The following is a 25197-nucleotide window of genomic DNA, read 5'->3' as shown; positions in this document are numbered from 1 at the left end:
TCGCAGAAGGTGTAGCCCATGCAGCCGCCCTATTGATATTCTGCCAAGGCACATGCCTTTTGAACCCCACCGCAGTAGCCTTCGCCCTGACCGCATGAAAATGGAGATTTGCTGGTAACTCCTGGTTCTGAATCTTGTAGGCCCTCCTGAATGGCCAACATCTACCTTGCTGTCATCGCTCAGAGATTACACTGGTAGGCGTTGAGCCCTCGGCCGATGGGCCGGTAGTCGTAAAGCCCCGATTCACAAGCTCTGGTAGGCTGGATGCCCCCAGCAACTGTGCCGGTAGCCGTGCTGGATCGTGCCAAGGACAGACTCTTGGAGGTTGCACTCGACAATCCCATACCTCATTAGTATGGATTAACCTGATCGTCCTTCCAAGGACAGCCCGGTAAGGCCCCTCAGCTTAGGAGCTGGTAGCCAGGATGGCCTCAGGTCTGTCCCCAAAGCATCTGGAAGAGCCGCCAGGCACCTCGGCTTGGGATCTGAAAGCCTTCGAGGTCTCGGGCCTGCCAGAACCTGAATCAGAGGAACCACTATCCATGGGAACCCCGGGGAAGGAGTTGCCACGCTGTGGAGCCGTGCTGAACAGAGGACCTACTCCTTGTCTTGGAGAGAGGTCCTGGAGACTAAGTCCTTATGGTGGGGCGGAGGAGAAGTGTGGAAGATCTCCCTCCACCACGACAACAGATTCTTCAATGCCCTGTGAGCAAGAGCGCTGCAAGCCGAACATTCGTCCCAGTGGAGGTCAGGCCCCAAACACTCAGAGTGCATGGGGGTCTGAGGCCAGGAAACGAGCAGTCGCATGAGGCACATCTCATGAATCCTCTCGCAGCCAGCATGTGCCGGGGAGGCGAGGCACCAAAGTGAAGTTAAATAAGAATGAAAAAACACCACAGAGCTAGCGGAAAGCGAAAAAATGATAAGTTACTCACCCTAGTGACCAACGTACCCCTAGTCCATAGTCCCCTTTCCTCCATTCTACATGGGTGTCCCTCGCTAGGCGGGACCAGAGCCCTTTCCACCACAAAACATGTATTTTTCCCTTTAAATTTAGTCGTGCATGGCCCTGGGAGCATGCGTTCCTCTGACTCTGCCCTCCGGCACCACACTTCAGTCCCCTTTGACGCATCGGCTGGATTAAACTGCCTAACACTCCCTTTTTAAGGGGGAGGATTCTGGGACATATGGAGGAAAGGGGACTAGGAGTATGTTAGTCACTACATTGAGTAACCTATAATTACTCCTACGTTCAGTCCCCTTTCCTCCATACTGCATAGGCGATTACCACAGATTGCAGCCCCAGGGAGGTGAGACGAAGACCTTAAGAACAGGTTTCTCAGGCATGCTTGCCCAAAGTCTGCATCCGATCATGCACTGCCATCGAGACTGTAGCACTTGCAGAATGAGAGGTGGTAGCCCAGGTTGCCGCCAAACAGATAGTTTGCCATGGCACATGCCTCTGTAAGGCCACTGACGTGGCCTTGGCCCTGACTGCATGAGCGTGAAGATTTCTCTCTACATTGTCCACAAGGCCTTCTGGGGCCTGGGTGCTCAATGCCTCAAACTCTCATCGTAAATACCTTCCTACTCAAGCTCTTTGGTCCTCCACCTCCAACTCTCCCAGGGTTAGTCGCTTCTCCAAGCAACGAGTTGGTGGTAGATCTCTTCCTTCGGCTGCGGCCTCCCTCTGGAACAGCCTCCCTGCCTCTATGAAGCTTGAAGAGAACCATCTCCGGTTCCGGAAGCACCTCAAGAACTCCCTATTTGCTTCTGCCTTCCTCTCCTCTGCCGATTTCCTGCTTGATACTGCACTGGTCACCTGGCCACCCTTCCGATTTCGGGCTCAGGTCCCTGCCCGCCCAGTTGCACACCGGCACTGCCTCCTGGCAACCCTTGCACTTGGGTCTGTATCTGTAACCCTACATGCCCCTTACCTGCACTTTTGGACACCTGCTGTCTGCACTTGCCCTTGCACCTGCCACCTGCTGGCTGCACTTCTTGTTATTGTTTTGATCCCATGTACAGCACTGCCTCCTCCCCCTTTTCCCCAGGCAATCTTCCACTCCCCCCTCCCCTGCGCGATCTCAATTTCACTTGGCCTAGTAAGATATTGTCTGTCCTCCCCCTTCCTTGCCTGGTCACGCCTTGAAACACGTGTACAGGCGCGTTACAAATGCCATATCATATCATTTGCTGGCACCTCCTTTTGCTGACCCTTGTAGGCCTCCGGAATGGCGGCGACCCTCCACCTGGCTATTAAGGCCTTTGATGCCTGACCACCTGGCCTTGACCCGCCGAAGGTGAAGAATAACGCATCGAAGCCCTTTGTCCTGTAGAGGTAGAACTTGAGGGCTGCCATGACATCTAGATAAAAATACCTTTTCAGCATCATCCTTTGGGCAAGGAAAGAAAGTTAGTAGTAAAATCGCCTTGAGATGGAACGAAGACAACACCTTCGGGAGAAACGAAGGAAGAGTGCGGAGCACCACCCTGTCGCGATGGAACGTGGCACAGGATCCCAAGGGCCTGAACCTCACTAACCATACGTGGCGAGGTGAGACCCACTAGGAGCGCTGTCTTGATTATGACCAATGTGATGACGGACACCATAGGCTAAAATGGCCTCTGCGCCATGGCTCACATTGAGGTCCCAGACCAGGGGTGGGCGTTTGATAGAGTGGTACAACCTGGTCAGCCCTTACAGATGCCTCTCGGCCACAGGGTTGCAAATGGAGAATGATTCATTGTCTGAATTTTTGTACGCACCTATGGCAGCTAGGTAGGAACATGGGTCAACCTGAACCCCTGACTCTGGCAGGTATGCCGAGAACGATGGCACTTGATCAAGTGTGCAAGTCAGTGGGCCTATGCCTCTTTCAATGGCCCACAAACAAAAGCTAGTCAATTTGCACCTGCTGAAGTCACTTCTTGCCTTCTTAATCATCTTCAGGTTGTCCTGAGACAGGTGAAGGTGCTGCAGGGTTAAATGCTCAGGAACCAGATTGCTAGGCCTAATCTCTCCAGGGAGGGGTGAACCACTGCCTCCCTGCCCCCCATTTCTGGGAGAGGAGCAGCGTTCCTCCTATTGGGAGAGGCAACGGACCCTGCAGTGAGAGCCGTATGAAACCATGGGCTGGCTGGCCACTGCAGAGCAACCAAGATTAGACGAAAGTTTGACTATTCACTGATCTTGCAGATGACCATGTGGATTAGTGGGGTCGGTGGGAATGCATAAGCTCACACCCTGCTCCATTGAACGTGTAGGGCATCCGCCAGCGAGCCTGTGCCCTGGCACAGCCATGAGGCAAACTGTCTGCTCTATGGCAAAGAGGTCTATCTGGGGCCGGCCCCACATCATGAAGATCTCCCGCAGGACTTGTTCCTTCAACGGCCACTCGTAGTTATCGACTCCCAATCTGCCGAGTCTGTCCGCCTCCAGGTTGGACTATCCCGGAAGGCGGATTGCAGAAAGCCATATATATTGGGTTATAGCCCATTCCAATATCTCGATGGCGAGCTTGCACAGGAGAGGCGATCTGGTGCCCCCTTGTTTGTTGATGTAGTACATGCTCCTAAAAGCCCCAAAGTCCTTCCGCTGTCGGAAAGTCTGGGAGTCGTTTTTCTTCTTGTCCAATTCCTCATCCGAATGGAACAAGCCCCCCGCGCCCCTTTCAAACAGAAGATCCAGGAAGCAGTCTTGGACGTCCAAGTTAAAACTGGTGGCCTTTAGCCAGGCTGTCCGCCACATATCGGTGGCCACCCAGATGGCCCTGCCGGCCGTGTCGATATGACCCACAGACGTCACCATTAGGTCTTGCGCCACTATCTTGGCTTCGGCCAAACACACATTGAAGGCTGCTTTCCTGTGAACTGGCATGGCTTGGAGGAAATCTGCAATCTCCGTCCATAGCCTGATTCACAACAACCAGCATAGCCTCTGCGTTGCCTTGCCGCAGGTAGAGCCTAGCGTTGGAGTAGACCACCTTCCCATAGGCCTCCAGAACGTTCTCGTCCTTGCCCAACATGGCGGATGTAGAGGATGGCGAGGTGGATGCTTGTGCTTGAGGTTTGGCATACATAGAAGCAGCTGCTATCACCGACGAATGAGGCTAAACCGATAAGAGGATAGTATTCCCATTTCCACTTGCCTGTGCTTCGCGTCCAGCCTTTTGTTGGTGGGCTGTGTGTAATGTGGATTGAACCAGCCTTCTTTTGCCAGGGCTTCCACGTCCTTCAGGAGCGGAATGCCTGATCTAGTGGCTTATCTGACAGTTGGAACCTCTGGCAGGACCCCTGCCTGTCTCTGGATGTTCCTTCTGAGGAGCCAAGCTGCCAAGCCTGCCAGATCACGCAAGGCCCTCACTTAACACCAGGTTTCCGGATCCTCCTCTTTGTCCCTGTCCACCTGATCTGTGGCGACCTGGGGGACCGCTGGATCCACGGGCGGCATCGGCTGTGCCAAAGAAGCCTGCAGGAGGTGGGGACAGAACCTCAACGCTTGGCTGCACGGGCTATACACTTGTCCTGTCTCCAGTAGCACCATTTCTTTCCAATACTGTCAGTACTACCACTGTACGCAATGCCAACCCACATACCTCCTGAGGCCTTGACCACACAACCTCTTAAAGTCACATCGAATACTAATAACTCAGCCAGATAGCACGCCATACCCATCATAGGCAAAGCTTGACAGTTCCCAACTTAGGGCACAAACCCAGTACCAAGGGAATCATCACACGTCCCACATCACCCAACCTACTATCAGACCATCTACCCCACTCCCAAAAGATACACAAACCACTACTATAACCACTCGCAAAGTAAGCACAAAAGCCAGACCTATAACTACGAAACCTGTAGAAAAAGCTTCACCCAATTCACCTGCCACCATCCAATGAGCCCTCATAAATGCACGCTCTTTAGGAGCACACGCTATAGAAATACATGACCTTATCTTAGAATCTAAACTAGACATCCTATTCGTCACAGATTCTTGGCTTCACCAAGCCTCGGGCCCCCTCCTCACTGTAGCCATCCCACCCGACTACACCATCCTCAGAACGGATAGGACTCGCACACAGAGGTGCTAGATTTCTAGGATTGCTAGAACATCTCTCCAATTAAGATCCTGCCAAATTGAAAGCATGCTAGAAAACAGAACTTCCAAAAAAGCCATCATCACTTACAAAGCAAATGCCCTCAACACCCGGATCAGTAACGCTGCTTCTGACTCTAAAGAACTATTTGCAATCCTCCAAGAACTACAGAAACCATTACCCAGTACGAGCTGTACTAATGCCAGCAAAGAATTGTGCAACATCAACCAAGACGCCCTCTCTGCAAAGATTAACCTTTTACAAAACAAAATCCTAGATAAAAAATAAACTCTTAGTGAGAAACATGTTCCCTATAACCATCTACCCAGCATCAATGAGAATCCCAAACCCCCATTCCAGTGCAACCCAGTCACTCAAGATTGAGTGCTTAATACTATAGCCAAGCTTAAAGCATCCAACTGTAGGGGTGATTCCGACCCGGCTAAAATAGTGAAATCATGTGCACGTACACTGACACCTATTATAAGCAAATTCATAAATGCCTCATTTGAGAAAAAAAAAAAAACAAGGTGCCAGCCAGCATTAAGGAACCCAGGGTTACACCTTTGCTAAAAAAACCTAACCTTGACCCAGCTGTGCCCACAAACTACAGGCCCATAACCACGGTCCTGTTCTTATTGAAATTCCTCGACAAAATGCTGTACAATCAAGTTCAGGTGTACCTGGAACAGAACCAATTGATTGGCACCAGGCAATCTGGTTTTCTCCCCAATCGCAGCACGGGGACAGCCCTTCTGGATCTTAAAATACAAATGGATGCCATCAGAGATTCAGGAAAACTCTGCATCCTACTATTACTAGACCTATCGGCAGCATTCAATTTGGTCGACCATAATAAACACTGCACAACACAAGCCAAAGATTTCAATTTCTCCAATAATGCCACTTTGTGGATCAAATAATTCCTGGCAGAACGCACTTTGAAAATGCCATAGGTAAAGAAGCTGCCGATCCCATACCAGTCCCCATAGGCGTACTGCAAGGATCCTGTCTATCACCTACACTCTACAACGCCTACACTAAGCTCCTTTTCTCAGCCTTGGACGATATGGGTGTCATCTACACAAATTTTGCAGATGACACCCAGATCCTCATCCCTCTATCAGGGAACTATGACCAAGACACACTAACCATTAATAAAATCTAATTCAAAATTTGATGGCCCTGAATAGTCTTTGCCTTAATAATAGGACAGATACTTATCGTGGGCTCCCAACCTAAATTAAATACCCTTCATCCTGATTACACCGCTATCAACATAGACGGCACGGCACCATCATCCCTGTTCTCAAACATGTGAAAACACTGGGAGTCTACTTAGACTTCAACCTATCTCTAAAACTTAACAGTGCACTCTCGACCTCAACCTCCTACACGTCAAAACGTATTGCGCTCAGCCGCCAATTCTTGACACCTGCGAACTGTATTACACTGGCCAGAGCCCTGATTCTGTCAAGACTCTATTATTGTAATGTATTACTCTTAGGCACTGCCACCACCAACCTTAAGAAATTGCAGCTGATACAAAACAAAGCTCTTAGGGCCACCCTTGGAATAAGAAAATCTGAGCATATATCTAATACCATAAGAGAACACCACTGGTTACCTATTAAAGCTAGAGTGATTTTCAAATCATTATGCATCATGTTCAAATGCCTCCATGAAAATGTTCCCATCTACCTCAATCAGGCAATTTCTAGAAAAACGAACACCAGATCTTTACGATCTAACAAACAGTCACTACTGTCTCTTCCTCGGTTTAAGAAGTCCAGAGCAGGAGGCTCTAGCTTCCAATACCTAGCTCCAAAACATTGAAATTCCCTCCAACTCAACAAAAAAAAAAAATCAGGAAACTCCCTCACGGGATTCAAAAAGATGCTGAAAACGTTGCTATTTAACCACTACCAATAATCTAGCCACCTCTCCACTTGAGAAACTTAGTCTCTGAACTTAGTCTAATGTAAATTCTGTTGTGATCTGTCTTCCTCATTCTGTTTTACTTTTGTGTTTAATGTCAACTTAATTATGCTTCATTCATTCATTGTATGCATTGTTTAAGCTGTCTGTAATGTCACCGTGATATCCAAGGGTCTGGGTAAGTAACAAATGTAATAAATAAAATGTAAAAAAAATCTCCTTAATAAGCCCCTTCAGGATGCTACCAATTTGGGTTTCATCAACATGAGGATGTTGTTGAAGAATCGCTCCTCACACTCTGGTGATGTGCGCTCCTACGTTGGCCCCCGACGGCGTGGCTGGCGTGTATGGGATGTGCTCTTCTCGCAGTGTCTGCCCTGTACGTAATTTGTCTCGGCATATCCCCCCCAGACCTTAGGTCCCCAAGTATGAAGTGCACATGGTTACCTGAGCAGTGACCATGGGGGACCATTTCTCCCTGTGATGTTCTCTTGTGGCCCATGTCCTCATGTGCCGCCATTTTATCAGGCTGTGCCGCCATTTTGTCCTTGCCCGAACCACACTGGGGGTACACGCTTGTCACAGAACTGGATTTGGCCTCTACCCGTTTGCTTGTCCGCGCAGGAACGGGCCTCCTCTGCACCTCAGGCGTGTGCCCGGTAGGCAGATTACCCTCAGACATGGAGCTGGCAGTGCTACTGTGTGTATGCGCCGCCTCAGGCAGAGCCCCTCGAGAGATTATGCAGTACAAGAGACGACTGGTCTGTCAGCAGAGGGACCTGGAGGGCCAGTGGTCCACTCAGCCGTTAGCTCAATGAACCTCGGTGCCCTGGCTGATGACAGGACCAGAGTGACCCCTTCCGCTCGGCTGCTTCCCGGGGAAGTAATCACCTTTGCAGGGTGCTTAGGAGAACAGAACACTTACCCTGGCTTTAGTCTTCCTACACACATACTCCTTGATATGCTCTGGAGGAGACCTGGAGAACAGCTCCCTCCACCTTGCATGCCGGTTCTTGAGTTAGCAGGGAGCAAGGGAGTTGCACGCTGAACAGCCTTGGTCCTCACCAAGGCAGCAGAGGCAGAGCTCATGCAGGTCAGACGTCGGAAAGGATTAGTCGCAAGAAGGGCACTTACTAAAGCCTGTCACGGTGGACATCCGCCGGTGAGGCACCGGAGGCTGGTTGAATTTAAAGTACCGAAGAATTCAAAGGAAAATATTGGGACCAAGATCCTAACAGAAGAATTTACACAGACGTGAATTATGAGGGGGAAATAAGGGCCTCACCCACAGCGCAGGTAACCGGTCCGCTTGAGTCGATGCGGAAAAGAGGACTGGGGTGTAGCGCCGTAGGGCAGAGTCAGAAGTGCATGCTCCCGGGGACACGCCCCGACGCATAACGAAATTTAAATTACATTCTTTCTGGTAAAAAAGGTTCCGTTCCGTCCCTAGCAAGGGACGCCCATGCAGTATGGAGGAAGTTATGTTACTCACTGTAGTCCTAGTCCATAGTCCCTTTTCCCCCGATACAGTATGTGCGTCCCTCGCTAGACCTAGGAAACAAACCTTTTCACCAGAAAAATGGTCTTCCCTTTTAAATTTAGATGCGCCCGGGACATGGCTCTGGGAGCATGAACTCCCCCGACTCTGCACACCGGCGCCACGCAGTCCCCTTTGACGAATCGGTTATATTACAATTGCCTAATGACACAGGTATATTAAGGGGAGGATGGTGGGGCGTATGGAGGAAAGGGGACTATGGACTAGGAGTAGGTTATTACTCATACGTCCTGTATTCTTTCCTCCACACTGTATGGGCGATTAAAACTCAAGGCAGCCCTGGGGAGGAGAGTTGCCCCTCTAAGAAAACAAGTCCTTCAAAACTGCCTGGCCAAATGCTGCGTCTGATCTGGCATCCAAGCAGTAGTGTTTGCAAAAGGCTGATGGGGAAGCCCAAGTAGCCGCCTTGTTTATCGGCTGCCATGGAACGCGTCTTTGGAAGGCTACGGGCGTGGCCTTGGCTCTGATGGCGTGGGCACACATATATTCGCTGGCAAAGACAAGTGCTGCCCCTCGTACGCTTCCTTGATAGCCATCACCATCCACCTACCTTTAGAAGCCTTGGATGCTTGACAGCCTGGTTTTGATCTGCCAAAAGTGACAAACAGGGCATCGATTTACAGAAGCACTTAGTCCTGTCCAGGTAAAATCTTTGAGCACGTCTGACATCCAGACAGTGAGACACCCTTTGTGTGTCGTCCTTTGGATCTGCAAAGAATGTCAGAAGTACTATACCATCATTGAGGTGAAAAGATGAAAACCTTTGGGAGAAATAAAAGGGGCATCCTTGGCACCACCTTGTCCCAGTGAAATGTGGTGTATGGTTCCAATGCCACTGGTGAGTGAAATCTCACTGATCCTACGCGCTGAGGTAAGGCCAACCAGTAGAGCAGTCTTCATAGTAACCAGAATGATAACCGCTGATGCCATGGGCTCGAAAGGCTTGTGGGCCCGTGCGCCCAGCATCAAGTTAAGGTCCCAGACCGATGTGGGCGCCTGAGGGGAGATGCAGCCTGGTCAGACCCGCCAAGTGCTTTTTGACCACCAGATTGGAGGCGGAGGAGAGGTCATCTCCAGAGTTTCTGTAGGCCCCCCCCCCATGGACGACCAGGGGGTCTACGGGCACACCTGAATGTGCAGAAAAAGAGCACATGGTACAGAGTGCATGCCGGAGGGTCTACAATATTTGCTTTGGAGCAGAGACAGAACCTGGTCCATTTGCATTGACTCCTGGTGGAGCAGCTTCTTGCTCCCTGAATGATAGCCAAGGTGTCCTGTGACAAGTGCAGATGTTTTAGGGTGACCTGTTCAGGTACCAGGCTACTAGGGCTAACTTCTGCAGAAGGGGGTGAACCATTGTGCCTCCCTGCTGGGATAGTAGGGGGCTGGTCCCAAAGGAAGTTGGCTTAAGGTTGAATCGAGAGTCAGAGGAGTTCTGAGAACCAAGGTCTGGCCGGCCACTGCAGCGCTATTAAGATGAGACCAAGCCTCTGCGTCGCCTTGACCTTGCAGATGAAACCTGTGAATCAGAGGGGCAGGGGGAAAAACGCAGGCAAACATGTTGTTCCACTGAATCTGCAACACATTCCACTGAGATCCTATGACTTGCCCCATCCAGGACGCAAACTGGTGGCATCTCCTGTTGCTCTGGATGGCAATAGGTCTACTTGAGGGTGGCCCCACCTGATGATTTCCTTCAGGATATCCTCGTTCAACTGACACTGGTACTTGTCGACCCCAGCACACTAAGTCTGTCTGCGTCAAGGTTGGACTCTGCCAGGAGTTAACTGTCAAGAGGAAACTGCCAAGAGGAAATTGTTCGATAGTGCCCGCTCCCATATGTAGATGAACAGTCTGAAGAGGGGAAGAGACCTGGCGCCTCCTTTCTTCTTGATGTAATACATGCATGTGGAGCTGTCCGTCTGAATGCAAACAGACTTCTATACAATGGGGGAGGAACGCTTTGCGAGCCAGCCAGATGGCCATCATCTCGAGCCAGTTGATGTGCTCCAGTTCCTGCTTTGACCAGATTCTGGTGACACTGGTTGTCGAGGTAGACCACCCCGCCCCAACCCTCCAGGGATGGGTTTTTGGTAATGGTGACCTCCGGTAGTGGTTGTTTGAAAGGCCTGCCAACTAACAGGTTGGCCTTTGTCCCCCACCACAAGATATCCTGGTGCCAGTGTTGTGGTATGCTGACTAGAGCCGCTTGCGAGCCAGTTTCCTGATTCCAATAGGCTGAAAAGTGTAGCTGCAGCTTTCTCATTTCGAGCCTTGTATGTGGCACTGCCAGGGGGCAATGCACCATTATTCAAAGCAGATGTTGGTACCACCAAGCCAAAGTTACTGGTCTGCTGAGGAAATGTCCCATGGCCCTCTTGATCGCCAAGATCTTGTCTTCCGAGGGGGAAGATCCTCTCCTCCATCGTATCCCACATTAGTCCCAAGAAGGTTAAGGACTGCGTGGGCATTAACCGATTTGAGGTTGATGGAGAACCCCAATTCAGATAGCATGTGCATTAGGCTGGCTGCCGTGCGATGTACTCCCTCGGGGGAGTGCGCTTGCACAAACCAGTCTTCGAGGTCTGGATAAAAGGTGGTGGCCCTCTGCTCTGAGCAGGGCTGCCACAGCATTCAGTAACCAGCGGTTGACTGGATGTAGGGGGGGGGGGGGAGGAGCATGTCTTGGATGACCCCCACTAAGTATGGTCCCATTTGAGGCAAGGAACAAGTTACTTACCTGTAACTGTTCTCCAGCATGGGTCTGGCATGGATTCACATGCTCATGAATATTCCCCGTCGTCAGGCTGGGAATCCTCGGTAAAGAAAAATCAGTATCAGTTTCGTTTCTGATCTGTCTTTCGTAGTAGTAACCAATCACTGATCTCTGCGTCATACTGACCACAGCCAATGACTGCCCTCTACCTAAGCCCCGCCTCTGGCAGCCATCTTCAGATTTGGTAGCACGTTAAGTGGCAGTATGACCAAGTGAAGAGCCGCAGAGGGGTAGGCGGGAGGGTTCGCATGTGAATCCATGCCAGACCCATGCTGGAGAACAACAGTTACAGGTAAGTAACTTGTTTCTTCTCCAGCATGGGGTCTGGCATGGATTCACATGCTCATGAATATAAGATTAAATAGCAGTACACACATGCACAACCATGGGGGGTGGTAAAAGGCTCAACATTAAGCAATACAAAAAAACTCAACATTAAGCATCTCTTACCTCCTCACCAGGCTCACCTTAAGCAAACAGGTTGCGCAGCACTGCTTGGCCGACCCTGGACTCCTCCCTGGAATCCCGATCGATGCAGTAGAATCTCGTGAAGGTGTGCGTCGACCTCCACGTAGCAGCCCTGCAGATGTACAGCAGGGGTACACCAGATAAGAACGCCATAGTAGCAGCGATCGATCTGGTCGAATGGGCTCTCGGACGGCCTGGCAGCGGTCGGTTAGCCAAACGGTGACAGTGCATGATGCAGCCGGAGAGCCATCTGGAAATAGAAGACTTTGAGAGAGCCTTCCCTTGATTCACAGGTCCAAAGTTCACGAACAGCTGTGATGTCCTCCGGAAACTCTTTGTGCGGTCCACGTAGAACTTCAGTGCTCTAGCCACATCCAGCGAGTGCAAAGTCCTCTCGGCCGGCGACGAAGGAGACGGGAAGAAAACAGGTAACACCAAGGGCTCGTTAAGATGGAAGTCCGACGGCACCTTGGGCATAAAGGAGGGGTGCGTCCTAAGCACCATCCTCGAGGCATGGAAAGTCAAGTACGGTGCTTTGCAGGATAGGGCCTGGATCTCTACCACTCGTCATGCGGAGGTAATGGCAACCAGGAACGCAGTCTTCCACGACACAAACTTCATAGGTGCGCAGTGCATCGGCTCGAATGGGGGCCCCCCATGAGCCTGGTCAGCACCACGTTAAGTTCCCACGCTGGGGCCTTCACCGGCGGGAACGACCGGAACAGTCCTTTCATAAACTCTATTACCAGTCGATGGGACCACAGGGACGTCCGTCCTGTGGTTCTGGTATATCTGGAGATCGCCGCCAGATGAATCTTAATGGAGGGATGGGCTAGCCCAGCCTTTGCCAGCGATAGCAGGTAGGGCAGCACTTGAGGGGCCGTAATCCGTAGGGGGTTGATCTTCTGTGCTCAGCACCAGATAGAGAACCTCTTCCACTTATGACCGTAGCATTTGAGAGTCGAGGACGCCCTGGCCTTTGCAAGAACCTCTCTGCAATCAGCCGGTATATCGTAGCCTCAAAACTCTAGCGCTGCAGGAGCGAAGCCTGCAGGTTCAGAGACGCCGGGTCGTGGTGGAAGATGGCGCCTCCTATGGAGAGAAGGTCCGCGTCTGCCGACAGCTTGATGGGAGGGGACGTTGACAAGTCCAGAAGGTCCGGGAACCAGATCTGCCTCGGCCACGCCGGTGCGACGAGGATCATCCTGCACCGGGACCTCTTGAGCTGGCTGATGAGTCGAAGCAGCAACGGCAACGGAGGGAACGCATACAGGTATAGGCCGTCCCAGGGGAACGAGAACGCATCGCTCATGCTTCTCGGCTGGGGAAACCTGCTGGCGAACCTCTTGCACTTCGAGTTCGTCGCTGTTGCCAACTGTTCGATTTGGGGTTTGCCCCATCGTCGGAAGAGTTGATCCACCTGATCCTGGCGCAGTTCCCACTTGTGACACGCGGCAGCTCCCTGCTGAGCGAGTCGGCGATGGTGTTGCTTTCTCCTGCCAGGTGGAAGGGAACCAGGAACATCCCCTGGGCGACCGCCCAGTGCCACAGATCCTGTGCCTCCTTGGATAGGGCTGGGGATCTGGTGCCTCCCTGCTTCCGTATGTAAAACATTGTCGTGGTGTTGTCCGTGAAGATCCTCACCACCTTGCCCTTGAGCGACGGGAGGAACGATTTGAGAGCCCAGAACACGGCTCGGAGTTCCAGGACGTTGATGTGCAGGAGCCTCTCCTCCAGGAGCCAGAGGGCTCTTGCGTGGAGATCTCCGGTGTGGGCGCCCCAACCTTCCAGGGAGGCGTCCGTCGTCACCGTCTCCTGGTACGCCGGCATCTGAAAGTCCTTGCCCACCGTGAGGTGCGCTCGAACGCCCCACTACTGAATCGCCCGCCGGAACACTCCGTTGAGGGGGACCCCGTCTTCGAAGGTGCCCGTCACCTGTATCCAACGGGCGTCGAGAAATTCTTGAAGAGGGCGCATCCGTAGTCTGCAGAGGCGCACCAGGTACATGCAAGAGGACATCATCCCCAGGAGGGACTTGATGGACCTCACCCTGGCCACGTCCGTGGCTAGCAGGCGCTGCACTTTGCCCAGAATGGTCTTCGTCCGTTCTTCCGACTGGGCCGCCAGGCGCCTCACTGTATCGAGCTTCGCTCCCAGAAACAGGGCCACCTGCGAAGGCACCATGTGGGACTTCGGGTAGTTTATGGCGAATCCCAGGTCTGTGAGTACCTGGGCGGTCCTCGCAGTGTGTTCGACGGCGAGTTCCCTCGTCCTTGAGCGGATGAGCCAGTCGTCCAGGTAGGGGTAGACGTGAATCCCCTGTAGGCGCAGCCACGCCGCCACTGGTGCTAGGCACTTGGTAAAGACCCTGGGGGCCGACTTCAATCCGAACGGCAGTGCTCTGAATTTGTAGTGGCGTCCCTGGACGACGAACCTGAGGAACTTTCCGTGACTTTTGAGGATGGGACCGTGGAAGTATGCATCCTCCAGGTCCAACGACGATAGAAAGTCGCCTTCCTCCAGCTGTCCCAGTACGTGCTGGAGGGTGACCATCCTGAACCTTCGTGATCTGATGTATTTGTTCAAACGACGAAGGTCCAGGATGGGGCGCCAGCCGCCCGTCTTCTTCCTGACGAGGAAGTACCTTGAGTACACCCCGGAGCCCCGGAGCCTCTTCGGGACAAGCTCGATGGCGCCTTTCCTGAGCATCGCCCGTACTTCCAACAGCAGTTGCGGGACGTGATTTTCCTTCCTGGCCACAGGTGGAATGTGAGGGCACTTCTTCAGGAATTCGATAGAGTGTCCTCTTGCCAGGGTATCCAGCACCCAACGGTCGGTGGAGATGGACTTCCACACGCCGACGAAATTCGTCAGCCGGCCTCCCACCGGGGTGCTTCGGTGGGGGCCCGAGACCACGGCCGGTTCAGTCCTGCTTGGAGGTGGTGGCCTTGCCGCCCTGGCCACCTTGCCGACAGCGGCGAGGCGCTCCCTGCTTGCCGCGACCCCTGTAGGCCTCCTGAGACGAGGAGCGTGCCGCTTGGCGGTAGGACGACGAGCCACCGCTGGATCCCTTGGAGGCACCCTGTCTGCCTCCGGAGCTCCGAAAGGGCCGCCGTTGCTGAAGGGCTCCTAGGGCGCGGGCCGTCTCCGTGTCTGTTTTTATGGCTTGGAGGGACTCGTCCACCGCCTTCCCGAACAAGTTGCTGCCGTCGAACGGCATGTCCAACACCCTGGTCTGGACGTCCTGACGGAAGTCGGTCGCCCGGAGCCAACCCCGTCGTCGTAGGCAAACACCGTTGCCCAGCTGGCGGAACCCGGTATCGGTAATATCGATTGCCACTGTTATAGCGTGGTCCGATGCCACCTCGCCCTCTTGCAGTATTTCCAGGGCCTCGGACCTCTTGTCGTCCGGCAAGAAGTCCAATATGGGGGCCAGCTTAAACCAGAGCTCTCTGTCATAACGGGCCACGATCGCCAGGGCGTTGGCCGCTTTGATAGTCGTCGCCACCGACGAAATGACCCGCCGCCCCATGGCGTCCAACTTCTTTCCCTCGCCGTCCGGCGGGGAATTCGACGTCGAGGCTCCTGACCCCGCCGCTTTCTTCTTCGCCGCCGAGACGACCGAGTCTGGCGTTGGCTGGGCCCTGAGGCACAGGGGAGCGGTTTCGGGGACCGGTACTTCTTCTCGTACCGGTCCCGTTTGGCTGGTGCCATGGAGGGGTTTTTTGAGAACCGACAGGCCCTCCTCCCAGATGTCATCGATTAGGGGCACCGCGATGACCGTCGTCCTCTTGGCCTCCCGGCACTGATAGAGGAAACCTTCCTTTTTCTGCTCCTCCGGGCAGAGCTGGAACAATTCGGACGCCCTGGCGATCATGGCGTGGAATGAGGCAATCTCGTCGGGCGGCGAGGCCCGCGCGACGGGAGACCCATTCCGTCGTCGCCCTCAGAACCCGTCGTCGAGCCCAACGCACCGTCATCACCCGACTCGTGGGAGGATGAGGAGGGAACTGTAGGCCTTACGGGGGCGAGCGGAGGAGAGGGTTGGGTCCTCCGTCGTTTGTTCTGAGGACTTCCCGGCGGGCCAGGTTGCGGGTTCTCCGGCCTGGGCCGTGGGAATCTCGTCCTTATCTCAGAGCATAAGGACTGGATGGCAGACAAAATGGCTGCCGAGCCATCCTGAGGCCTATGATCCGGCTGCGCCGGAAGGGAAGGCCGCTCTTCCTCACCATAGTCGTCTTCCTCGGTTATCTCCCGAGGATCTTCCTGACGGGATAGAACCTGCTCGAATTGGACTTCGAGGTTCCTCACGGCCTCGGTCAGTTCCTCCTCCGAGGCCGACTCCGAACTCGAGGAGGGCACCGTGCCCCCCCTCGCTTCTTCCATCATGGCGGCCACGACGATGGGCTGAAAAGAGGATTCCCTCCTTGGCAGCAGGGAAACTCTAGTCCCGGAGGCAGTCTCCGCTGGCGGTGTCTCTGCCGGCTTGGCAAGAGTCGCCGCGATAGCCTCGATAGAGGCCTTCACCACCTTAGGTGCGTCCCGGGCCTTCTCTTTCGGGGGAGGGGCGACGCCTCGCTCCCCCTCTTCCGAGATCGGACGTTCGTCTTCCTTAAACACATTCTGCAGCCCGCATCCAGGGCAGCTGCGAAACAGCTTGGGTCCGGGCGACTAACTCGCATCCTGGGCCATCTCGAAGTAGGCCGCGAATCTTCTGGAATCCTCCAAGAAGTTGATTCGATGAAATCTTCACCCTTGAGGGGCGTAGGAAAATCCCGCAACGGGTAGCCGTTAACGGGAGTAGAAACGGTGGAGCTTGAGGCTCGATTAACCGAAAAAAATGTGAAAATTCACCTGAAAAAGCGCGAAACATGCAGTAAAAGCTCGAGAGCTAAGCACGAGGACTCCCAACACTTGAACGTGCGGTAAAAATCTGAAGATGGCTGCCAGAGGCGGGGCTTAGGTAGAGGGCAGTCATTGGCTGTGGTCAGTATGACGCAGAGATCAGTGATTGGTTACTACTAGGAAAGACAGATCAGAAACGAAACTGATACTGATTTTTTTCTTTACTGAGGATTCCCAGCCTGACTACGGGGAATATTCATGAGCATGTGAATCCATGCCAGACCCCATGCTGGAAAATCTCATTAGCGTGAGGACCTTTTTAGAAGAATCTGTCCTTGCATGCTGGCGCAGAGCTAACTTGCATGGGTGCGGGTCCCTGGACCTCTATGTGTTGAGTCCTAACCTGCCCTTGCCTCTGGTAGCTGGGGTCCATGTATCGCCCCTGTGTGGAAGCTGTTGGGTAGGAGGTAGACCAAGTCACCAGTGTAGATCAATACCACCTTGGCGAGCGATCCGGTGCCTGCGTATGGAGAGGTTCAGGATGTGCTGCCATTTTGTCTGGCTGGGAGGCCATTTTGTCTGGTACCGCGCCAACTGCTTGCTGAGTGACTACTGTCGTACTGGGACCAGTCTCTGCCTGCTTGCTTGATTGCAAAGGCTCAGACCTTCCCTGCACCTCGGGCAAGAGCCTGGGAGGCAGAGTGCCCTCGGCCATGACGCCGGTAGAGCTGGATCTGCGTTTAGGCGCCCCACGGGTTTACGCCTGATGTTCGTGCTAAGCCGCTCAGGGAGATTCCCGTACCAGAGCCTTGTGGGACCAGGAGGATCCCAAGACCCCCTCAGCCGTGTGGCTGGTAGCTCAAAGAGCCTCAGTCCCCTTGTCGGGAGTAAAGCCTGGAAGGCCCCTCCCGCTTGGACGCTTCCCGGTGAAGGAGTCACCCTTGAGGGGTGCAGAGGAGAACAGGGCACCTACCTTAGGCCTGGTCTTCCTCCCGACATACTCCTTGATGTTCTCCGGTGGCGATCACGAGAACAGCTCCCGCCACCTGGGCAAGCAGTTCTCCGGTGAGCGCGGGGTAAGCGCATTGCACACCTAGCAGCCGTGGTCGTCCTCACTAAGGCACCGGAGGCAGAGCCTGTGTGGATCAGAAGTGGGGAAAGACCCCTCGCAGGCCGGGCACCTGCTCAATACCCACCATCTTCATGCACCGGGGATGAGCGTGGCACCGGAGGACAGAGTGGTCAGACTCTGATTGGAATTCGCTATATTGGGGGGGAGGTGGGTATTGGGGGGGCGGCAGGGGGAATTCTCCCTGGGGAAGTCGGAGCATGGAAAAACAAGTAAAGGTTAAGGCCTCCACTAGATCCTATGGTGAAAGCGGTCCCCTTCAGTCAATGAGGTCTGGGATTGGTGCCCGAGTGCAGAGTCTTGGGAGCCTATGCTCACAGACGCGCCCCTTGCACATTAAATTTAAAGGGCAATACAATTTTTCAGGTGAAAAGGGCTGTTTCCTGACCCTAGCGAGGGGCGCCTATACAGTATGGAGGAAAGGGGATGGGACGTAGGAGTAGGGGGGGCAGGATGTAGTCGTAAGAGCACACGGAAGAAGGGAAGATGCAACTAATAAACCGGAAACGCAGAAGATGATCAGCCATGGCCACTAACAACCCAAACTGTTACTAACAAGCAAACCTCTGCATACACGTCTCACATACAGCAGTAAAACCAGAACTCCTCAGCACAGCAAACACACTTGACAACATCGCAAAAACAAGATGTAGCACACACAACCTTGCACAACACCAAATGACGTCCGCCTCCCGAATCTTGCACCCAATCTCAGTGAATACATCCGAACTTAAGCTGCCAACAGCTGCTCTTTCTTCCGCTCCTCGCACTAACCTACCCCCCCTTCACACCAGACAGGAACGCTGTCGTCGCAGTGATCGCTATGGTGGAGTAGGCTCTCGGACAGCCGGGCAGAGTTTGGTTCGCCAACCGATGACAGTGCATGATGCAGCCAGACAGACACCTTTAAACGGAAGCCTTGGACAAGGCCTTCCTATGGTTCACAGGAGCAAAGTTCACAACCAGTTTTGAAGTCTTCTGAAACCTCTTTGTGCGCGTAACGTAGAACTTCAGGGTACAAGCAACGTCCAGGGAGTACCAAGCTCTTTCTGCCAGCGACAAAGGTTTTGGGGAAAAAACAGGTAACTCCAAAGGCTCGTTGAGGTGGAATTCTGACAGAACCCTCTTGATTTGTGGAAAGTCAGGAACAGTTGTTTGCAGGATAGGGCCTGGATCTCACCTACCCTTCTGGCAGAGGTGATGGCCACAAGGAAAGCCGTTTTCCATGAGAGAAACTTGAGTGGGCCATATGCAAAGGTGTCTCCCGATGGCAAGTAAGGATCGATCTGTGAGGATGTGACTTTCAGGGCGAGTAATCTTCTGTGACCGGCACCATGTAGCGAAACATCTCCATTTCTGACCGTAGCACTTCAAGTTAGACTACGCCCTAGACTTTGGCAAGGACCTCCCTGCAGTCCGCTGGTAACTCATGCACTCAACACTCTAGGGCTGCAGGAGCCAAGCCCTCAGGATCAGCGATCCTGGGTCGTGATGAAGCATGGCGCCTCCCTCTCTGGTGAGAAGATCCAGAACCACTGGCAGTTTGACCAGAGGCAACACCAACAGGCTGAGAAGGTCCAGATACCAAATCTGCCTCGGCCACGCCGGGGCGATGAGTATCATCTTGCATTAACACGGTTGGAGTGTGTTGCTGGCTCTTAGCAGGAGGGGGAACTGAGGAAACGCGTACAGAAACAGACCTCCCACATGAAGGAGAATGCATTCCCCCAGGCTCCACAGCTGGTGGAATCTGCTGGCAAACCTCTGGCACTTGAGTTTGCTGCCATCACAAACAGGGGTCTGCCCCATTTGGCAGCCCACCTGATCCTGATAAACTTGCACTCGTGGTAGGATTGCAGTTCCCTGCTGAGGGAGTCTTCGATGGTGTTCTTGACTCCCGCCAGGTGGGAAAAACAAGGAAACACCCGTGTCCGACGGCACAGCACCACAAGTCCTGCACTTCCTTGAAGGGCACCAGGGATCGAGCCCCACACACCCCTGCTTCCTTAAGTAAAACATGGTGGTGGTGGTGTCTATGAAGATCCTCACCACCTTGCTTTTCAAAGATAGGAGAAACGACTTGAGGGCCCAGAACATGGCCTGTAGCTCCAGGATGTTGATATGAAGATCCTTCTCCTGCGGCAGCCACAGGCCTCTGGCTTGCAGACGTCTGGTGTACGCTCCCCAACCCTGCACGGAGGCATTCATGGTGACCTGATCATATGGGGGCTTCCTATCGCCCGACGAAACTCGTGGTTGAGAGAGTTCTGGTCTGTGGAGTGTCCAGACACATTATTCCAGCGGACATGCAGGAATTCCTTTAGGGATCACATCTGTACCCTGCAGAAACAGACCAGGTAGATGCAGGACGACATGCCCAGTAACTACTTGATGGCCCGCACCGTAGCCATCTTCGTCAACAACAGCCGTTGCATCTTTCCCAGAATGGCTGCTAGCCTCTCATCTGAGGGCGACGCAAGGCAAGACACTGTATTGACTCTGGCGCCTAGGAACAGCACATTCTGTGATGGAGTTAAGCAGGACTTTGGATGGTTGACATAGAATTTCAGATCCGTAAGTAGCCGAACGGTCGTCTGTGTGTCCGACAGCCAGCTCCCACGAGCGTTCGCGAATCAGCCAACGAGGTACAGGTATACTTGTATCCTTGTAGATACAGATGGGCTGCCACTGGTGCCAGGCATTTCTTGAACTCTTGGCGCCGGCTTCAAGCCAAAAGGTAGGACCTTGAACTGGTAGTGCTGTCCCTGCATCACAAAACATAGAAACTTCTGATGTTTCTTGGGAATGGGGACTGAAAATTGGCATCCTCAAGGTCCAATGACGTCAAGAAGTCTCCCCTTCCCAGTTGGCCGAGCACATGTTGAAATGTGACCATCCTGAACTGTTGGGACTTTAGGTATTTGTTCAGACGCCGTAGGTCTAGGAGAGGCCTACAGCCACCAGTCTTCTTTCTGACCAGAAAGTATCTGCAATAGACTCCAGAGCCACTGAGCCATTCGAGAACTAGCCCTTTCGCAGCATAGCCCATATCTCTCCCAGGAGTTGAGGGATGCACTGCTCCTGACAGATAACTGGAGGGATTTGCGGACACCTGCGTTGAAACTCCAGGGTGTGTCCTTGGGTGAGAGCGTCCAGCACCCATCTGTCGGTAGTAATCTTTCTCCACTTGCTGATTAACCTAGTCAGCCGGCCTCCCACCAGGGTGCACGAGTGGAGGCCCAACATCCCGGTCGGTTCAGGCTTGCTTCGGTGTGGTGTTCTGCCCTGCGGACGACAACGCGGTCCTCTGCTACCGTAAGCCTGGGCACGGCCTCTGTAGGCTTCTTGCGTTGAAGGTCTGGAAGGCTTTCGGTACGATGGGGAGAACCCTTTTGAAGAACTGCTCGACTTTGCCCTGGAGAAGTGAAAGGACTAGCAGTGCTGCGAGAGTGCCCAGGGAACGTGGCGTCTCTGTATCCGCCTTGATGGACTGGAGGAACTTGTCAATTGCCTGCCTAAATAGATTCTCTCCGTTGAAGGTCATGTCCAACACCTTTGCTTGGAACTCCTGATGGAAAGGAGTGGCTTTTATCCAATCTTGTGGAAGGCAGACACAGTTACCCATTTGCTGCATCCAAGCGTCGACGACGTCCAAAGCCACTGATGGCGTGATTCGATGCCACTTCCCCTTCCTGGAAGAGAGTGATGGCCTCCATCTTTTTATTGTCGGGGAGGAACTCCAGGATCGGTCCCACCTAACACAATTCTGTCGTACCTGGCCAGGATTGCCAGTGCGTTGGCCGCATTGATAGGGGACGCTGTGGTTTAAATCACCTTCTTTCCTATGGCATCCATCATTTTCCCCCTCGCTGTCTGGAGGGACGGAAGACGAGAATGGGTTATCCGACTGTTTCCTTGCGGTCAGCGACTCCGAGTCTGGCGATGGCTGCGACCAAAGGCACTTAGGTGTGGAGTCTGGTACCCTATATTTCTTCTCCAGCCTATCCCATTTGGCAGGAGCCATGCAAGTTTCTTCATGAGGGCCAGGCCCTCCTCCCAAACATTGTCCAGAAAATGAACCGCCATGATAGTCTTTCTCTTGGCCTAGCAGGTACCGATCAGAGGCATCCTCACCTGGATCTATGACACTTAAGTGTGTAAAGTCTACAGAATATCCAAGAAAATGTCCCTCGTCCTCTTAAACGTCCTTGTGGACCATATGCAAGGACTCTTGATCTTCGTCATTCACAAACGAGACCTCCATTGTTTGGGTAACGGCCTGGGAGGGCTGTTTCAGGGCCTCCTCCCCCCGAGGGTCTTAAACCAGAGCCTGGGCCGGTTTCATCCCTCCTGGCGTGCCTGCAGACTTGGCCAAAGACGCTGCCAGTGGTGTAGCGGTTTAGGGGCAGGGACACTAAGCCATGGGATCAGCACCCATAGCTGCTGTGGTGGTGGTGGTAGTAGTAGTAGTAGTAGCTGTCGACGGAGCCACCGACAAGGCCTTTGGCCCGTGCTGGTTGAGCCTGTGTGGCTTTCTTCTCATCCGTCACGGCTGCTCTGATTTCTCACGTAGTTTAGCCGTGGTAGATGACTTCTTCTTTGAAGTGGAGCTTGATGGTAGGATGGCAATGGAGGCGGAATGTGATGCAAATTGCGGCCTATCCACTTTGGGACCCCGCTTCCCCAGTGAACCTGGTGGACTCAGACTTGCGGATCTTGGCCTTATCTTGGGCCCCCACGGATGAGGTACCCTCAAAGGACTTAGAATACCGCTCCTCTGGCCAGCCCATCCTGAGGGAGGCATGAACCTGCTCGGAGCACAGTCAGAGGCCTTGGCGTTAAGCCATGGCACCATCCCACTATTCCTGTGCTTCGTTGTTTTCTTGGAGAAACCGAGGCATATATCGCACTCTACTTCCTTGCGGTCCGGGTACAGATTTTTTCTAGTCACAATATGCAGGTGAAACCTAGAAGTCAATGAGCTCACACTTATAAACCACGCTTTTAATGCAAATTAGCCATTTTGATGTGCAAGCCAAATCCGGCTCGTATGTGTCTACATGTGCATCATTCTATAACAAATTAGCAAAAGGTCTAAAAACAGATTTAAAATAAAAAAACAATCTTTTCCTAATTTCTCAATTAAAGAAACAGTAGGTTTATCCCTTGGGAAATGGATCAAAGTTTTCAGGCAATTAATTTCAGCTCATCACAAAATAACGCTATTAGAATGTCTGCATAATAATGCACCTTAAAGTCAGGTGGCAACTGCTTTGGATTTGTAAAGTGCAGATGAAGCGTTAATAGCCACGTTTGCGGGCGAACCTGGCTGTTAACAGCCCACCAGCTCAAGTAGGGCAGAATGAAGTGATGGCCTTAAGGAAGGCGCAGAGCCTTTAATGGAAAAGCCCCCTCCAAACGCAGGTATTCATGCCATTCGGACTGTGAGCATCTAATATGCTAATAGTAGAGCTACAAAGATGGCTACCATACAAAATAGTAAAAGCAGGGAGACCACTTAATTCGAAACAGGGGCCACAAGTGGGTGATACATTGGGAAGAGGTCAGTGTAGGGGGGTGGAGAGGTGAGGGGGAAGAAAATTAAGTGTTGGGGTGGGCAGATGGAGGGTTGGTGGCAGCGAGAGATGAAGAGTGTGGGCTGAAGCTTTGCAACAGAAAAATTAGGACAATGTAATAGGAAAAAAAGGTCAGCATGGAAAAACCAGAGTAAACTTCCAGATTATACCCACATTCTGTGATTCCCGATTGGCCAGAACGTCTTGCTCCAGGGTGCCAATTGATGTAATATTTTCCATAGATGCCAAATCTGATAATCGCACCAGCTTCTCAAATTAGAGCTATTTCACCTTTTTCTAGGATCGGTAAGCAGCTATGGTTACAGGTTGAAACAAAGTAGATTAATATGTTCACCTGTTAAAGTACTACCCCTTCTAAGAAAAAGATTGCCTAGCTAGAGATTGTTCGCCAAATATTATAACTTTAGATGGCATGGCGCTGATAGCTAACGCCACCAGTAAGAGATGGGAAACGGGAGGTCACCCAGTTATCTTAAATGGTTGCAGCAACAAGCAAACCGTAAAGCAAAAGGAAAAACGTTTTAAGCACACAAGAAATATTAAACCATGGTATAACATCTCAAAAACAGGGTATAAAAAAATAGTAAAATGTCTCATAGCACTAGATAAAAAATGTGCATGTCATGGCTTTATGGTATCAGTCATGTAACAAATGCAGCCATCTGCACAGGAACTGAGCTATGCAGCAACTCTTCTCCCCAACACTAAATTATAATATAAAACGAAACAGCCCCTTTTTGTGTGCCAGGCCTTCAACATAGCCTTGTACAATGACCTTCTCCAAAACCTTTAGTCCCGGCTTGGCAGCCCTGCAATAGTAATCAGGAGCTTGCCCCACAGAAAAAAACATAAAAAGGTAATTCTGGGTCATAAAAGCCAACACAATTTAACTGGGTGGCTACAATTTATCCCGGAGTCAAACTACCTATTGCCCCCTCTGGACATCCCAGTCATGGCCACACACTGGCACCAGACAAGACAGGCACTGAAACCACTGTTGGCTATTTGATGCATTAAAAAAGCCTTGTAACATACTTGCCTCATTAGCATTTTGGCTTGTAATACTTTTTTCGTTCGAACTAGTCTCTTACCTTTCGCTTCTTGTGGCACACTTTTACAAGCAGCACTTCCAAAGCTACAGAATGTTGATCATTCTCCGAGTTCTGAGCTGGTTTATCTAAAAATTTAATTAAAAAACCAACACATTAAAGAAATTGTCAGAAATAGAGTAGTTTATATTAGAAACATGCAACTTAAAAACCTTTAAGCCTGATCAAGCAATTGTAATCTACCAGTGAATATTGTGAACCACGTGCCACTGTGCAAAAGAATGACAGTGCAATGTTACACAAATCTTGCGACTTTTCATTCAAACCTTATAAGAAAGAAAAAAAATCAAAGCAACAATACCACTGACGCCAAATACTTTACTTCATAAATAGTTTTTTCATTGCCAGTTTTGCCATTTTATGATTGGTGGTCATCAAATGGTCAAAACATCTTCCATTGAAGGTATTTAAACAAAAATCGAGGGGAAATGGACACCGATAACACTGCACAGTATACGTGCAATAAGTATGCAGAAAAAAATAGATGTATAGCTGTTACTTGGAACACTTTGTAGATATACAGTGTGTTAAGAACAAACTCATGATGGCTTTGCCCAAATGTGCCAGCAGCTGCAGACATACGGATTATTTTGCTCCATAAAAACTGCATTTTCCCCAGTAAGGTTTTGAATGAACATGGCAGTATTTGACTATATAGAACTAGGTCTCTGTGTAATA

At 52.0% G+C, this 25197-nt stretch overlaps 1 protein-coding gene across 1 annotated transcript in view; it reads right to left on the bottom strand.

The window, feature by feature from the left end:
* Positions 1-25197, bottom strand: part of SUZ12 (SUZ12 polycomb repressive complex 2 subunit) — a 1189145-nt gene that overhangs the window by 962910 nt on the left and 201038 nt on the right. The window contains exon 6 of the mRNA XM_069654958.1: positions 24502-24587. Within this exon, the coding sequence (XP_069511059.1) occupies positions 24502-24587 (86 nt within the window). The remainder of the gene's footprint in view (positions 1-24501; positions 24588-25197) is intronic.

The sequence above is a fragment of the Ambystoma mexicanum genome, chromosome 3q (genome assembly GCF_040938575.1).
Source record: "Ambystoma mexicanum isolate Mex_15411 chromosome 3q, UKY_AmexF1_1, whole genome shotgun sequence".
Taxonomy (NCBI): Eukaryota; Metazoa; Chordata; class Amphibia; order Caudata; family Ambystomatidae; genus Ambystoma; species Ambystoma mexicanum.
The sequence above is the reverse complement of the archived record's forward strand: the minus strand, read 5'-3'. Positions and strand labels throughout refer to the sequence as shown.